The 18,263-nt window shown below is 32.1% G+C and overlaps 1 protein-coding gene across 1 annotated transcript; it reads left to right on the top strand.

Annotated features, from left to right (window-relative positions):
- Nucleotides 1–5,663: 5,663 nt before the first annotated feature.
- LOC132728809 (uncharacterized) lies at nucleotides 5,664–11,302 on the top strand. The gene is made up of 5 exons (XM_060714484.1): nucleotides 5,664–5,726; nucleotides 6,163–6,306; nucleotides 7,888–7,974; nucleotides 8,359–8,527; nucleotides 11,130–11,302. Exons 1-5 carry the CDS (start codon nucleotides 5,679–5,681, stop codon nucleotides 11,243–11,245), a joined length of 564 nt encoding a protein of 187 aa, XP_060570467.1. The 5' UTR covers nucleotides 5,664–5,678; the 3' UTR covers nucleotides 11,246–11,302.
- The last annotated feature ends 6,961 nt before the right edge of the window (nucleotides 11,303–18,263 follow it).

The following is an 18,263-nucleotide window of genomic DNA, read 5'->3' as shown; positions in this document are numbered from 1 at the left end:
AATTGTGCGAAGTGTTTTGTAAACCCAGTTATGTTTTAATCATAGCATAAGTAGACCTTAACACCATTCATTGTAATTACAATTTTTGTTTTTGCATCTTTGTGTCGAAATTCACAAAAATCCCCGCATTAATTGTCTCCTTTTCTTTTTCACGCCCTCCCCTTACTTATAGTAAGTACATAATTATACTTATTGACCACCGTAGTTTTAAGGTTTTGTAGCTTGCCGACTCAGCATAATTCACCTTTGATAATTTAGTAGAAAAGAGAACATCTGTTATTTCAGCTTATAGAAATATGGCATGCCTTATCAGAACATAGCACACTTTTTGTCAATGTTAACCTTGCCATCACGTAATTGTAATGTTGGGAGAATGCTTTCTTGCAGACCAATCTGGGACACTTTGCATTGATTGGCTCTTCTTTATTACAGAAATGTATAAAATGCAGACGAACGTTGACAACAACAAAACGGAGCACTTTTCTACTACATGTATGTAATACATTTTGTTATAAGTTATAAAATACTAAAGCAATCTTTTCGAAATTGATAAAACGTTTTTATGATAACTTCATATTCACCCCCGGCAAACTGTAGCTCCACTTCAAAATTTTGGTGTACGGTTAAACGAGCGGACGGTATTTCCGAGATATAGCAGAAGGCCGATTTAAACGGCTAATTGTAAGTTTTGTTTATGTTTTTTTGTCTTGTAATTCATTTAAGGTTGTTATTTTTTTTCAAAATCGATTCTAAATGTTAGTTCGGTGAAGAATTGATTTAGGATTTCAATGATCTAAGCTGTTATAAAAAGAAAATTATATTAAGCCCGGGAGCAATTTTCTCCCTGACAAAGCAAAAGACGATTTGTTAAATATCAAACTTCCAACTATGGAAACGCTCTACACTTCGGAATTCTTAAAAAGGTGTTTTAGAAAAATATCAACCTGTAACAAGAGCTAGTCTTTCGTGCTAAAATAAACTACTCTCGGGTGATTTCTTAAATTTGTATATCGATTTTTTTCGAAAGTAGTGGAGCCAAAGGGCAAGAGATGGAGCGAAAGGTCAGTTGTTGGGCGCAAGGCGATATTAAGTTGGTGTAAAGAGCGTAGTCTACGAATTTCTATAAATAAAATCTTTCAAAGTTAAAATAGACGTACTAAAATATGAAGCCAGAGAAGTATGATAATTGATATATTAATTTATTTCTACTATAACCTGGTCTATCAATTATTGATAATTTTAGTCCGTACACTATGGAACGCCATAGCTGCCTCAGGTTATTACATTTCTTTTTATCGTGCCAAGAAAGCGTCTTATCATGTCAAATATAAGCGCTGTAATATCCAATTGTTATTTGTCGACTTAGTCTAAACATTAGTTCCTTATTATGCGTAACAAGTTAGTCTTATCTCTTTAAAAATATGATGTTTGACTTTGGTATTAAAATGTTATTTAATTATTTCAAACAGTTAGTGTTATCAATGTCAAAATGTCGTTTTGGCACTTGTCTGAAATGGTCTATATTATGTCAACTATTCGCGCTATTTTTGGTCAAAATTGTGGAACGTGTTTTTTTTAAAAGACTGTCTGATCATTTGAAAGAAGTAAGTGTTCTCGTTGTCAAAATTTGGTGTTGACTTTGTAAAAGCACAGAGCTTTAATTTTAATAACTGCCATGTTATTTTGAATAGGAGTAGTTAATGCTTAACAGTGTTCTTAATTGTTCCAACTGTGTTAATTTGCCAACGTTACACTACGAAATTGTCTTTTTTTATATCAAATTTAATTCGAATTATGCTTGCCCGAAATAGAGTGTTGACTGGGCTAAATCATGCCTTATATGATAAACTGTATGCTATTTTGTCAAAAAGCGGTTTTGACTGATTAAAACTCAGTCTTATAAAGTCAAAATATTGCGGTATCTTGTCGAACTGTGGTAATGACTTGTCTAAACTCTTTCTTATAATGTAAACTGAAGTGTTGTATTTGTCGAAATTTCATGTTTATCTTGTAAAAACACAGAAACAGTCTTATTTATGTCTAATAATTGTGTAAATTGGTTCAAATTTAGTTATGTCTTGAGAAAGCGCTGTCTGATTTTGCTAAAACTGTCCCGTATTCTTTTTTTGCTCTATCTTTCACGCTCCGCGTGGGCTCTGGTCACGGTGATACTAAATTTTGAAACATCGCATCTGGACAGGATACCCGATTATCTGACATAATGAGACGGTATTTAGAAAAGTTAATGTAATAAATTGGCAAGTCAACTTCACTGTATTACATAATGATACTGTGTTTTAACAACTAAACACCACATTTGAAAAGGAAAAATGAATAATTCACCATAAAAGGACGATGTTTAATAAAATTAACACCTAACCTTGACAAAATAAAATGACACTTTGACAAAATGATAGTAATTTTTAGACCAGCCATCACCACGTTTCCGACAAGATGATATGACTATTTGACATAATAAGACGAATATAGACAAGTTGAATCTGCATTTGGACATAACAGCATGACAGTTTGATAAATTAAAATAGCGTTTTGACAGTTCATAACCATAATTTGTAAAAATACCACCATTATTTCACATAATAAGACGGTGTTTAGGCCGGTTAAAATAAAGTTTGGATAAAATAGCATGGCGATATGAGAAAATAAGGCAGTGTTTAGACATGTCAATACCATTATTCGACAATGCAACAATACTTTTTGACATAATAAAATAACGTTTACACAAACAAACAAATTTATGGCAAGTCAACATTAATATTTCACATAATAAGTATATTTTTAGACAGGATAACAACAGTTTTAGACAAGAAAGCATGATGTTTGGCACAATAAGACATAATTAACCACCTCATACAAAGCAACATAACAGTTTGACAAAAACAGGCAGCACTCAGCCTGGTCAATATAACGGTTTGAACAAGATATCACTACTAGCCCACATAATAAGACATGAGTTTGACAAGTTGACACCAAATTCCGACAAGATAACACTACTGTTTCACATAATAAGACAATTTCTAGACAAATTACCACCACAGTTGGACAAGACTGCATGCTATTTTGACATAAAAGACATTCTTAAGGCAAGATAACACCGAATTTGAACACAATGACATGACAGTCTGACAAAATGTGACGGTGTTTAGACAAGTCAATGCCACATTTGGACAAGACAAAACGACAGTATAACATAATACAACAGTGTCATAGCATACCAGGGTCACATTTGGATAAGATGACACCAACTTCCGACAAGATAACACTACTGTTTCACATGATAAGACAATTTCAAGACAATTCAACACCACATTTACCAAGTCTGTGTTCAGACATATTGAAATCTTAATTCGAAAAGATGGCGTGCATGTTAGACATATTAAGCTTCCATTCAGCATGTTAACACCGGATTTGCACATGATAACATGACGTTTTGAAATAATAAGACAGTGTTTAGACAAGTCAGCACTACGTTTGGACAAGATAAAATGAATATTTGACCTAATAAGACTTCGTTAAGACATGTTCTCATAAAATGTTGGCAAGCCAACACTTCTATTATACATAATAAGACGTTTTTTTGGGAAAAATAAAATGAAATGTTACAACATGAGGCAGCTATGGCGTTCCATAGTACACCACCTGAGCACTGCCTTTTTATTACGTACGTTTTGTTCATAGATTTTCTGTGCATAAACAAACAAAATTTTACAGATATTTTTTTAACTTAGTTTTTTCTTTTTTTTTCTTAAACCAAGATTTGTAATGACAATATGCAGTGTTTGATTATAAAAGTAAACATTTCTATTTACACTTTGAGAGGAAAATAATAAACTAAACAACATTGCTTAATAAGTGAGGAAGTATATTGAAAAATAACTGACAAATAACAGGCGAAATAAACATCAAGATTATCGCCGTTTTATCCATTTACAAATTCTTTCGACAGATTCAAACGTGGCTCCCCAGCTTTGCCGTATACAAATACGCCCGCTTTGATGTATGGAAACCAACAAATTACCGAAAGGCTCCGCCTATAACCGACTGGTTTTCATCTTCAAAGCGCAGCGCATTTGAATACGGCAAAACTGAGGAGCCACGTTTGAATCTGTCGAACGATTTTGTGAATGGAGTAAAACGGCGACAATCTTGATGTTTATTTCGCCTGTTGCGTTATTTATATTGACGTTGAAGTTTTAAATTGACCATCATCGTGAAGAATTATATATTCTGTGTCGATGGACCATAGGATTATGTGAAAATATTGGAAATGGAATAAAATACATGGCGATTATGACGGTAGGTGTGCGGATTTTCTCCGGCGAACATTTTTATCTTGTGAATTATTATAGACGTTGAATTATGATTTTTTTTCAAAACGGCTTATATATATATGATCAGTACATGTTCTGGGATTGACAAATATACATTTTATTTGGATTTTAAAAACGTTTTAATCTCCACACCCCAGGTGTCTGTGTACATAACCGTGTCAAAAATCATGCTTGACCTCGAAGAAGTGGCATCCTGTATTACGCCATGCACATGATTCAATGATCGGGCCCCATCCATATTAATTTGGAACATAAATAATGGAATCTATACGGCAGTCACAGGTGACACCTTCGCGATTACATTTATTACGCATACACTTTAGTCGTTGAAAGGATATCACGCTTTATAAGTTGTCTTTAAAAGGTATATATATCTCGTGTATATTTTAACTTTTATAGCTTTTATATATAAAAATTCATAGACTACGCTCCCCTTATACGTCACAATTAATATCGCCTTGCGCTCATCATCTAACCTTTCGCTCCATCTTTTGCCTTTTGGCTCCATTACTTTCCTTCAGGAGTTGTTTATGTTGAACGAAGGACAAGTTCGTATTACGGGTTGATATTTTCTAAGAAATCCGAAGGGTATGGCATTGTAATGGTTGGGAAGTTCAATATTCTACAAATCGTCGTTCACTTCGTCAGGGGGAAAAGTTCTCCCGGGCATAATATTTTTTTGTAACTGCTTAGATCATTTGAAGCCTAAATCTATTCTACACGGAACTACATTTTCCGTATTTCGAAAAAAATCAACTTAAATTAAAAACAAGACAAAAACTAAAACAAAACTTGCAATTAGCCGTTTAAATCGGCCTTCCGCTCTATCTCGGAATTTTATTACCGTACACCACAATTTTGAAGTGCCGGACGTGGTATTTGAATTTTTAGTTCAAGTTCATTTCGTTTTTTTTTTCTTATTTAAGCTGTAAACTTTGTTATTTTTTTAACTTACAGGCACATTTATATTATTAAATTGATTGAATTATCCATTTATTTAATTAAATTGACAGTTCATCGCATACGATGCATAGACTAAAATTTCTGTAAAAAGCTTGAAAAATTAAACAATTACTTATTTGTAAATATTAGTGTATCAAATAATTAATAGAAAGACAAGTTCAAAAATTCTGAATTCGCTCTTTTTTTTAAAGAAACACCATGTTTTATTGAATGTTGATAAATGTAAACTATCTGTTTATTTTCTTTTACAGAATAATTTGTATTGATATATAAAATTATTACACTTGTTACCGTTTTAATAAGTAACTAAGTCAAGGCGTGTGAATGTTTTACACACTGTATCTTAATATTACAGAATCAGAAATGAAATTTGCTGCACTGTTATTCTTCGTGGCGTTTGCAAGTGCTAAGGTATTTAGATTTTTTATTTGAATTCCATTTTTATTAAACATTTATTAAATTGGATATTCGTTAAATGAAATGTAGTCACACGCCTTACATGTTCTGCAATCATACGCTATACATTGGTGAGTAAACACAATCGTAATCATATGCTATACATTTATTTGCAAATTGTACTACAATCAGATGTTCGTGAAGTGGTCTGGAACCATATGCTTATAATTGTTCTGTTTTTAGATATTGCATATTGATTTAGAAGGAGGTTTATAAACGCTTTATATATGCTTCACTTTAAGTCGTATCTCTTTTCTCTCGTGAAGTGGTCTCTAATATCATATTTCGTAAATAAATTGATTCATTGCAATACCATAATTAATCATCTTATCGAATATCGAACCTACCCTAAAATTTAAATATAATGACAGGTCGTTTTTATTTATCACAGAGAGGTGGGATTTTAATGCCAGATGGCAACATCCTCCATTTTGAGTCCGTAAAAAATGAGAGGGATAATACAGAAATCCTTACATTTGGCGCAAAAACCATGCCTGGACATTTGAATGGAATAAAATTCCATGACTTCAATACGGTATGTAATACTTGTAGCATTTACATAGTCGTCTTTGACAATTTGTTTTTAAACCTTGATGTAATACGTAAAGACGACATGAAAAAATATCTGTAAGTTTTTCTTAGAATGAACTGTATAATACGGTAATAATATTAACAACTGGACGAGCCGCTATGCGAGTCTTAAACCACCTCTTGAGCTGTTTACGAATTAATAATATTTCTGGTATTGTACCAGCTGTGTTTATTGTTAAATTCCCTGTTCATTCTATATCCAAATCATGCGTAAATGCAAAATGTGCCCTTAAATAATTGCGGCAATCCGCTTTAGGTACCATGCTTATGTTGTACAGCTGCAGAAAATTTTGAGCGAACTTATCAAAAATATATTAATTGTAGCAAAAACAGCTATAAAAACTAAAAAAAAGAACAAAAAGAAAATAAATGAATAAAAACAACATACACGCACGCACGCACACACACACACACACACTTTAAAGCTAACCAACTGTTTTGAAATTTTCATGTACGATTCCGCATTTTGTAGGTTTAATAGATATATGCAAAAGAAATAATTGTGGTAAGCGTTGTTGAACATTTTGCACAAGAATTGCCTTTTCTGACAGTTGCTCAGCTGGCGTTGTGATCATTAGTTGATTTAAACATATTTTATTGCTCTACATGTAAGTCATTAAAGTAATAACGTTAGTTGCCTTAATTTCTATTCGTCGTTCTTGTGCTGAACAAGCAATTTATGTACAAGAACTTTTATTCGGCTTCTTCGAGTGATTACTTCACAACTACCGAAATAGAACACAGATCCATTTAATGGCCATATCCGTAAGGCTTTAAAAGTTTATATGCCTAATAAGATAAATTAAATATATAAAATTAATTTTTCACTTATCTTTAATCATACCTTTTCAATACAATGCATTAACAACCTAAGACTGTTAAAAGAACACAATGCTTCAGTGTATTCCTGCAAAGTCGGTACTGTATATTTCCGTTCACATTTACAGAAAATTGCCTAACCAAAATCTTTCTTTGGTAATGCATCTTTGTTTTTAAACAGAAACGAACACGCTTTGAATAATTATTTCGAATTGTCATTTTCAGTTGATTTAAGTTGGCATTAATTTGAAGATTTTACCGTCGTGAATTTAGGTCGGGGGTTTTCTTGCATTCCGATCACTTATAATAGCAATAATAACAACACTGTCGGAGCGACTATATTCCGTTTTCATCTGCTTTTAAGCTTGTTCTAGAGGTATGGATGGTAGCTTGCACTTACCTTTTTCGTGCGTGAACAGCTCAAATATTATATATGTCCGAAATGGAAATATATTGGATGGTCACTAAGTAAATATTCAAAGTAGAAATAAGATGTTTATAATTGATATAGATATACAATATCTATGTAATGTATTTAAAGTTAAGAAAGTAATACGTAGTAAGGCCATCTTCTTTTCCATATTGCTTTTTAAATAAGAATATGGTATACAAATAAAATGTATGCAATGTTATCCAAATTAAAATATTGTTCTGTTATATAATATCGTTTTGCCTTACATTGGTTCTTTTATTAATTAAAAAATAGGGTTATATTGCTTCCAAATTGGTGGACCATGGTCTATGCCTTATCTCAGTTATCAAATATTCCAAGCCGACATATATCAATGAAAGGGTAAGTTTTAAATCATTTTACGATATAAGAAGCATATTTATTTTCTCAGATAGCTTACTAATCGTTTTGACAATTGCTTTATTAAGAATTTCATAGTTTTGTAGCAGTAGAGGTTGTACAAATCTCGTATCGTTACCTTACCTCTCGAATATCTATCATTTACAATTCGTCCAATGCAGAATTTAACTAAAGGGAACGTGCATGAGTTGATTTTTGAACAACGCTTAAGACGTAAAAATATGTCATAGAGTTATTTTAAAGTTATATTTTGAAAATAATTGATAGCTTTGGCTGCTACTTTTTATAGTTTTGTTTCTATTTAACGACCATCTATTAAACTTAAAAAACCATATTATTTTAGGCTTTATCGTTTTCATTCTTCAGCTTGTGAAGCTTCCACCAGCTGTTAATCAAACGATTTTGCCAACACCAATGTCCAGGACTGACCTAATTAGAGTTGCTGGTGCAAACATCGCAACATTCTGTGACGATTATACATCATATATGATGGTAGAGTCTGTTGGAAATCATCATTCAGGAACACGGGCATTGGGTTAGTGTATCACATCTATCACACGAAGTAGTGTTTATAACAATGTTTATCCATTAGAACACACTTTGTTCCAGCGCTAATTAATAACTATGTTTAAAGACAGAAGTACAACTATTAGGTTTGTACTTTCGAACTTTCAATCAGAACTACTTATTAATAAATTCTTCCATAATGTACTCAATTTCATAAGAATTCAGGCAGCACGAAACTTATACTTTTGCTAAAAACAATCACTGTTATTACACTAAACTGTAAATTATCAGTTGCTTTAAACCTTATTATCTTTTACTATGAAAATAACACATCATTTGCATTGTCTGTACATTTAAAGGATGTTGATTCAAAATTTAGAATAACGCGTAAAAAGCATAGTTACTGATAAGGGAGAAGTTTGTTCTCGCTCACTGACCGTGACCGTCTTTTATCTACAAAGAAGTGCCTACCCGGAAAGGGAAATGCACGAACATACGCGCACGTACGCACTCTAACACATTTCTTGCCATTTTAGACAGGTTTGTCTTCTTTTTACACCGGTGGTTGAATAACCCGACACTTTGCTAATAACGTAATTCCTGTGAGCGCTCCTTTTACTGTTTGCTATATAGAATGAGGTCATTTTGGCAATATGCTCATGCGCTACTGCATAAAGGTGTTATATGTAAAATAAGAAAGTTTTCGTGTTTTTATTTTCCAAAATATGATATATATGTTATAATTTTGCAATAACGAATCAAACAATGGCTGACTATCTAGCCATCGAGTTACAGTCAAGTAGAACTCGACATAGTCTAGTTACCGCCTTAAACAGTTATCCTTGAGCTAGAATTTCGGCCGGTGTAAGATTCTCTATGATATGTTCCATACGAAAAAATGGTATATACTGTGCCTGCGAAGAAAAGTATATGTTGTCACTGCCTTTTGATCATGAAGTCAACAGTATTAAAACGGAAAGTTATCAAAATGTTCTCGTGTAAATGAAATACTTTATTCTGTATTATGTATTAAAACATAAATCTTAAAGACGAGTCTATTGGCAAAAGCCTACTTTCTATGTTCAAGGCATTCGGAACTGCCTCGGCTATTATCTATAATAACCTCGAAAACAATACGGATTGAAAGTAGTTCTACCACGTAGTTTCAGATGTAAGCAGAAACAGATAATGTAAAACGAATGTATATATTTGACATCCAATGTCTGTTCCGGTACTCTTATGCTTGAAAATATGTCTGACAACAATTTGTAATTTGAACATGCCCACTGATGTTCAATTTTAAACAAATCCGACTAAAAGTAAACAGGTTGATTTTTGTCCTTTCGGTTTTTACAGTCATAATAATAAATATATACATAATGTTTTGTTTGCTTTTGTACCTATGAATTCACTTATTTTAGGTAAGCTTTTACTACATATATTTGAAATAAACTTGTCAACAACTCCCATCATTAAATTACCATTGTTTACATGTTTAGTTTCTTAGCGTAGAATAGACCGAAATACCGCATCCGTTCTGTGTATTCATACTATTGTGTTCGAAGACTGACGGAAAGGGCCGAGTAGTTGCGATTGTGTTCAAGGATTATTCAAATGAATTTGCTTTTACTTGTCTATTCGACTGGTTGTGTGTTTAGATCGAGACATCTCAACTAAAATACAGTTGCAGAAATGACGCGAATTCAAATAAAATTCGTTTTTACATTATTTGAGAATGCGTTTCCTTGCTTCGAAGAAATAATTACAATGTCGATATGATAGAAGTAATCCTCGGGACGATGACATATTTCAACAGCACATATATTATCAGCGATACAACTCATAACTGTTCATTATGTTATTGCTGTATTAACAGAAATGCGAAAGTAACGTGTAGAAAAAAAGATTTTTATATAGTAAATATTGCATATCAATGTGGTTATTAAAAATAATACATCTCCGACTGTGATTTTATCGCTCAATAAAGTCACTGTTTTGAGTTCGGACGCGAAGAATTATATCATGGGAGCACAGCCCGATTGATACATTAGGCTGCACGTTCGAACTACAAACAGTGATTTTATGAAGGGATAAATCACTGCTTTGGGACATATTATTTCGATTCTACATGTAACATGACATCAACAAATAACTGCTGCCGTACCAGATATCAAGCTTAATTGTAACTATTTTGTCTCCGTACTCTTTGTCAGAGCGTCACATTTTTAGTGTTTACGTCGTGCATATCTAAATATAGAACGACAAAAATAATTTTATGGCATATTTACACACACTTTCGGTCCTTCTATGTTCAATATGAAAATGCGGGTATTTTAAGAATTAGAAACAACACACATGGTAAATGATTGTTCAATGTGTGCCTTCACACGCAATTTTGACGGAAGAGAACATAATATCTTTGTATGACAGATATTTCTGTTTGAAGCACTAGCAACCCAAATTGCAATGTTTTTATTTCAGAGCAGTCAAGCAGCGGGAGGAAGTATAAAAACCGCTTTAAAACACATTTTATTTATCTTTTCTAGATATTTAATCTGTTATAAGTTATTTTTTGTTGGTAATTTTTAAATTTTATTATTCGTCACGTTCAAAGTATTACTATGTTTCAGACACTTATGACGCTTATGAGAGTCAGTTAAATGTAATGACTGAATCACTCGATACTGGAGACAAAAAACCCAGACTACCGCGACCACGACCATTCCGTATTGACTTTGACAGATAAATGTTTCAACTTATCAAATATGAAATGAACATCATTAATAAAATTTTCAACAATAAGCATTCTATGGTTGTAATTTCATTCTCAAATCAAATTCAATAAGAACATAGGAAAAGCGGAGAAGTAGATAAATATGCATCTCATAACATTAAAATTTGTAGCAATGTTTAGCTATTTTAGCATGACTAATTTTATCATTGTATTTATCAGACGTACTATAGATCAAAATCATGACACCCATATGATTCATTTCTATATAACATGATGGATGAATCTATTGAATGTAGAATAATAACTTCAAATGCCCGTATTTGAACTTGGAGCGATACAAACTTCTATCAAAGAAAAAAACGAAGAGACAAAATATAAACCAAAATTACACTCAGCTCACTTAAAAAGCCAAAAAACAACTTTAAGTTATATATACACGAAACATAACGAACATAACTATGCTTAGTTAATGTCCAAACGTGTATAAAGAAGAATGCATGAAAAAAAGGTAAAAGAGCGGAAAAAAGGATTGTATCGAACTTTTCTGCAAGATATTACAAAATTTGTTTACCAGTAATTATATACGCTGAACAAAGATATAAGCATTTAAAACCTACCCAAGGTTTATGAAATGTTTAATATGTAATGCCCCAGAAAGAGTACACAGCACGAACCTTTGAGAGTTCAGTCAATTCATCTTGGTCAGAAAGAAACAACATCTAAACCAAACAATCTCAAACAAGTAACAGTTAGTGCAAAAATAGCAGCAAGAAATTAAGAATATAAGGTTTGAAAGCTTATTCCTTTTGAATTCTATTTATTTTTCTGTGTAAATTGAATTAATTTAATCATGGCCATTGGTACCAAGGAAGGAGAATAAAAGTTATTTACGTAATAGTTATAGTATATGAAACGAGTTAGTTATGAGGGTATAACACTGGCTGGGGCGACATCAAGGGGTGTTTCTGCTAAAAAATGGCGAGGCCGTTAGGCCGAGACATTTTTTTTTGCAGAAACATCCCGAGATGTCGCCCCAGCCAGTGTTATACCCCCGTAACTAACGAGTTTCATATACTATAACTGTTTTATCGCAATGGCATAATGTTTTCTTTTTTGTATAGAAACAAATAAATAAATTAATCGTTAGCTACATTACAGTTATTTATCATAAGGCAGTTTTTCAAGTTGTTTTCGCTGCCAAAAAAAAATATACAAAAGACATCCAATATACGAGGCGGATTGTATACTGTTACCAAGATTGATTTAAGATTAAAGGGCTTTTTTCACTTCATTAATTATCTTTGTTTATATTTTTCATTGTATTTATATATTTATTTTATTTATTTTATTGATTTCATTTTTTATTATTTTATGGGTTTTTTTTTACTACTGGGAATGGTCGTTACCACTGCCCCATTGGAGCCTCTATGAAAAAACTGTATTGATATATACAAGGTGCGAAAAAAACTAGACCGATATATAACAGTACAGTTTTTTTCCTATATGAATCAATGATAAAACTGTACTGTTATAATTATATCAATACAGTTTTGAAATGCTCATTGAAGTGTACTGAGTATAATGGGTTGGAAAGAACAAAGGAAAAGCTCACAGCCATGCGATAAATAAGCTATGTAGAACCATCTTAGAAAATTGAAGCGTTAATAAAATAAAAAAAAAAAAATGAAAAAAAAAACACAATTCATGTGAAAGATGACTAAAATGTCTATTTCAAAATGCCCCTTTCATAAAGTTTTCAAAAAGACATCCGAAAGCTATCAAAGAGTACGCATCGCATGTCAATATAAAGATAGTATATTTTGACTGCCCTGTACGTCCTCAAAGTAATACTATTATAATATCAAAGCATATTACAAGCAGAATATAGAATATCAAAACGTATTTACATCAATACTTTAAACATCAATGAACACAACAGTTTTGTTAGTAAAATTTTTACTTTTAAGTAATCATTCAAACTTGAAATGGAATAAAACTAACAATCATGGTTATGACGTATCAAAACATAAGGCAGCTTCTCTAAACACTACGGATGTAACCATATTTGTTGCAATTTAATCCATTGTAACATGTTATGATTATTTTGTATAAATGAGAAGGCTTTTTTTAAAGTCATCATGTAAATGGCAAACAAACATAATATTTCCAAAAATTAATTAACTGTTTGAAAGTGTGACGGTTATTTAACATATTCCAAATTATTATTTTGCATTATGCGCTTGAGTTGAATATGACTCTGTGATGAATAAAACTAGTGTTGTATTCATTCTGGCCTGGATAAATGTCGAGGTCATGAGGATGGCTAGTCACTGTATGCTGAAATAATTGAGTAAGAAGTATATCCACTTCCATTATTGACAAGCTCTACCCTTTATACTCATTTGACTCAATAAAGGTCAGAAAAATCGACATTTAACCTTATTTGCTAAGTGTACAGTGACATTATTTCATCAAATTAGCACTAAGAAAGATTGCTAAATATCAAAATTGCTTCACAGATATTAGTCTATACTAACTTACCCCTGTAATCACATTTTCTTGATATGGTATTGATCTAAAAATATCAAAAATTTTGACAAAATATTTTTAATCGCTAAAAGAAATTCGTTTAATTTTGGACCAAAAAGGGGAAAACATTAAATATTAAATTATTAAAACACAAGCTTTTTCTGTTAACCTTTTAAAGGGAAATTGGAAGGTGTTTAGACAACATTTAAAACTGTAAAAGGTTTTTAACAAAACAACACAGGACTTATTTTTTTATTTCATTTAACTTTTTCTTTTTTCGTTCTTTACACTAAATTTTTTTTTTAAAATTCATTTATTGACGGGGTATCATTGCATTATAAGCCTTCTTTGAGGAACATTCTCAATATAGAACCATTAACGTATTTTCTTCCCCTTTTAACATCGTAAAAATTGAAAGGGGAACTTAAAAAAAAAGTCTGAGAAAACTTTTGTCAATTCATTTGCATTCAAACATGCATTGTTCATGTTAAATTTCAATGCAAAGTAGGATTTATTCGTGAATATATCTATTATAAAACTATTTCGCTCATGGAATAAGCGCAAGTGTCTTCAGTAAAAGACTCGATTAAAATTCAACAATGCAGATATGCAAATGTGAAGTACATGCAAAATTGTCCCGAAATTTCAACGATCTTTTCCATTGTAGGATTGTTAATGTTTAAAATCATCGTTAAAACGAGCCGGACATGTTTTGTATAAGCATAACTCTATCGACCCAGTAATTGTTCTTCAGTAAGGTTTAAACCTTAAACCCGCTGAGTGTCTACAATCGATCATCTACCCTGGTTTGAATTTGGCAGACCATTGAAAGTTTAAAGAATTTCAATATTTCAATACCCACCCACCCCAAAATAATGATGATGATGATGATGATGATGATGATGATGATAATGATTATGAGGATGATGTTGGTGATGATGATGATAATAATATTATACAAAGACAAAACAAAACAACATTATATGAAAGGAGTACTGACAATACCACCACTTAAAAGTATGCCTAAAATGTATGAAGACAATATAGTGTTTTTGTGTGTGTTTTTTTTTGTAGTATACACTAACCAACAAAAATGAATTCAATCCGCTGTAAATAGAGTCAAAGTTTATGTAAGTATGCAATTGTATATTTCTCAATTAATTCCATTTGTCTATAAATACGAAAAGCTTCTTCCTTTCTTCTCTAACATCCAATCAGACTGCGGCCTGTTACCTAGTCCGTGTCAAATAGACGCTTATAAATGCATTACAAACATGTTCTGTGGTAGCATTTTACAATATTAATGTTAAATGTTATGCTAAAATATACACATTTCCATTCAATGGGAAAAGTGAAAGCGTTTTCAAACGGTATATCGCGTGTTTGAGGTTGAAAAATGGTGATATAATAACTCTTATTTCAGATATATTCTGACACATAACAGATTTGAAACTTGTATTTCTACATTTCAAGTAGTCCTTTTTTAGCTAGTCGTCAAATTAAATATATTTTTTTTACTAAATATAAATGCATTTTTATTTTTCTCATATCTAAGAACATATGTAACAATTGTTTAAGTATTACACAATTTTATTTAATTTACATATATAATTTGACAATTTAATAATTTCCTTTACTTTATTTACAAACACAATTACACATGTACACGAAAATAAATAATTAACACATTAAGCAACTTTACTGATCTTATGTATGTGTCTTTGTTCCGTTTACTATTTTCTGTTTGGCCGGACGTGAATGATTTTGTTATCTGTATCTTTTATTTTGCTAAGTTGTTAGCTGTCCTGAAATGTTCTGTTGTTGCGTGTTTTGTTTGTTCTTCTGTTTTCGGTCCACGGTTTATGTTCTATTGTTCTGTTGTATGTGTCTTGTTGTCCTTTTTCTATTATTCTGTTTTATGTGTCTTGTTGTCTTTTATCTATCGTTCTGTTTTTTATGTTTCTTGTTGACATATTTTTTTCTATTGTTCTGTTTTTTATGTGTTCTGTTTTGTTCTGTTTTATGTGTCTTGTTGTCTTTTTTCTGCTGTTCTGATTTCTGTTTTTATGTGTCTTGTTAATTTTTTTTCTATTGTTCTGTTTTATGTGCCTTATGGTCTTTTATGTAGTGTTCTGTTTTATGTGTTTTGTTGACTTTTTTCTGTTGTTTTGTCCGTTATGTATCTTGTTACCTTTTTCTCTGTTGTTCTGTTCGTTATGTATCTTGTTGCCTTTTGTTCGTTATGTGTCTTATTGCCTTTTTCTCTGTTGTTCTGTTTTATGTGTCTTGTTGTATTTTTTCTATTGTTTTGTTTTTTATGTGTCTCCTTGACTTTTTTTCTATTGTTCTGTTTTTTGTGTCTTGTTGTCTTTTCTTGTTGTTCTTCTGTTATTAACCGCCTCCGTGGTCGAGGGGTTAGAGTCGATGACTTCTAATCCAGTTACCTCTCTGGCGTGGGTTCGATCCCCGGGAGATGCTTTGGTAGTTTAGCGCGGAGGAAGGTTGTCTAGTACTGGTGTAACTCTCCAGGAATGATGGTTAGGAAACTACCTGCCTATATGACTGAAATACTGTTGGGAAAAGGCGTGAAATCAAACAAACAAACAAACAAACAAATTCTTCTGTTATCGGTCCGTCTTTTCTTTCCGTTAAATATTTATCTGTTGTATGCTCAATTAAGTGTTAACTTATTCTGTTGTTGCGTATCCCGTTAGTCCTTAGTTCCGTTAGTTATCGGTACTCCTGGTCCGGTAAATTTCCTCTTGTCTGTATCTTTGATGCCCTTGTGTCTTTAAATCTTTTTGTCTGTTCCGTTTCGTGTCTTGTCGTCCTTTCAATGGCTTGTAGGATGCTCCGTTAAGTATTTGTTGTTATCTGCCTGGTTACGCCCTTTTTGTATCGCTTTTGCTGTCTGTTCCGTTATATTTCTTCTCCTCTATTCCGTAAGGTCTTTTGAGTTGAATTCTGGTCAGTTTCGTCTGTTTCTGTATTTTTCAACTGTTTAGTCTCTGTTTGAGTGTTCTATACGTTTAGTTATATGTTTTTGTCATTTCTGTAGTCATTTCACTTCAGTGGAGTAGCGGGGGATCGAACTCACGACCCCTTGATTGGTAGACAAACAGTGTTATCCCTACACCATAGCGCCCGCTCTGAATAATAACTATTTTTGAAAGTACTATATACATTATTACTTCAGTGGCTAACAATAAATGTATTGCAATTAAATATTAACACCTCTACTTAGATAGCCAACCCACGTGACTTTTAATATATGCCAAAGAGAGTATTACACGATTTAAGTAATATTTTTAATGACAACTTTGCTGTTACTATATTAAGATACCCTTGAAATTTATTGGAGGGTACCCGGAATTCTCAGGTAAATCAGATGGTGTGATAATCTTCTTGTAGTGTTTCCTAAAACCGAGACTGAATTCCAAACTTTTCAATTTTTATAGTATCGCAAGCACACGTACCAATCTCACAATTTCAGAAATTTAAAGCGAATAAACGGGGTTTTTTTTGGCTTAATAAAACGTTTTAAGTTCCATGAGAAACTAGTCATTGAATTCATTTGATGTTATGATCGTTAACACTAAACTATAGATTAAAGCACTGAATGAGACGGCTTAACTTGGGTTTTAATACACAAATTAAACAAATAAAAGGACGCGACATGTCATTGCGTCATATTTATATAGTGTCTTCTACATCTCTGCAGTTATGTAATTTAAAGGCTCCCTGAAGGTGTTGTATTTTATGTTGTAATGTTAGATCGGAATTAACCTTTTCATACAAAAATTGGCATATTATGCACAAATTCTGTTTAATAACCTGAATGTTTACACTGTACAACTTTAACACTTCCCAATTCCCGTTATTCAAATACTGTGCTCGTTGACATGCTGCTGGCTTTAAACAATGGCGCATGCCACTGAACATCGAGTAAAATTTACCTTATTACAAACTATCTTATATACACCGCATATTTCTTCTATGACGTAAAAAAAGTGAATGCTTCATAGTTCCTTGCAGATCAACTTGAAACTTTGTAGGTGATTAGGTCTTCTTATAGAGGCATGCAACTCAGCGGAATGATGAACACTATTGAGGGGAATATCCGCCAAAAGTATATGTATCTTGATAACATGTTCATTTCTGAATGTAAGAAGCCATATGTGTTGATTGCATTCTTATTTATACATATTAAATTTGTCCATCTTCTATGTATATATCTTTTTACACTACGATATTTTCATAGTAACGGATGTTTCATTTCACGTACGCGCATTCTGTAAAAGACTATATTTTATCTGTACTGAACATCTTCATAAACAATTGAATGAAATGTTAAATATTAACAATTGGTTTAGAATATTTAATTTGATAAATAACCAGTAAAGGTCTACGAAAGTTTTCTAGTGCATTATTAAAGCACTGAACTTCTTAATAAGAGGTCGTAAATGCGAAATTAATGGGAAACAGTTACTTCGGGATAACT

Source organism: Ruditapes philippinarum, unplaced genomic scaffold (genome assembly GCF_026571515.1).
Source record: "Ruditapes philippinarum isolate M1 unplaced genomic scaffold, ASM2657151v2 ctg2859_1_1_1_1, whole genome shotgun sequence".
NCBI classification, from domain to species: Eukaryota; Metazoa; Mollusca; class Bivalvia; order Venerida; family Veneridae; genus Ruditapes; species Ruditapes philippinarum.
Note: the sequence above shows the minus strand (reverse complement) of the source record. Positions and strands in the feature narration are given on the sequence as shown.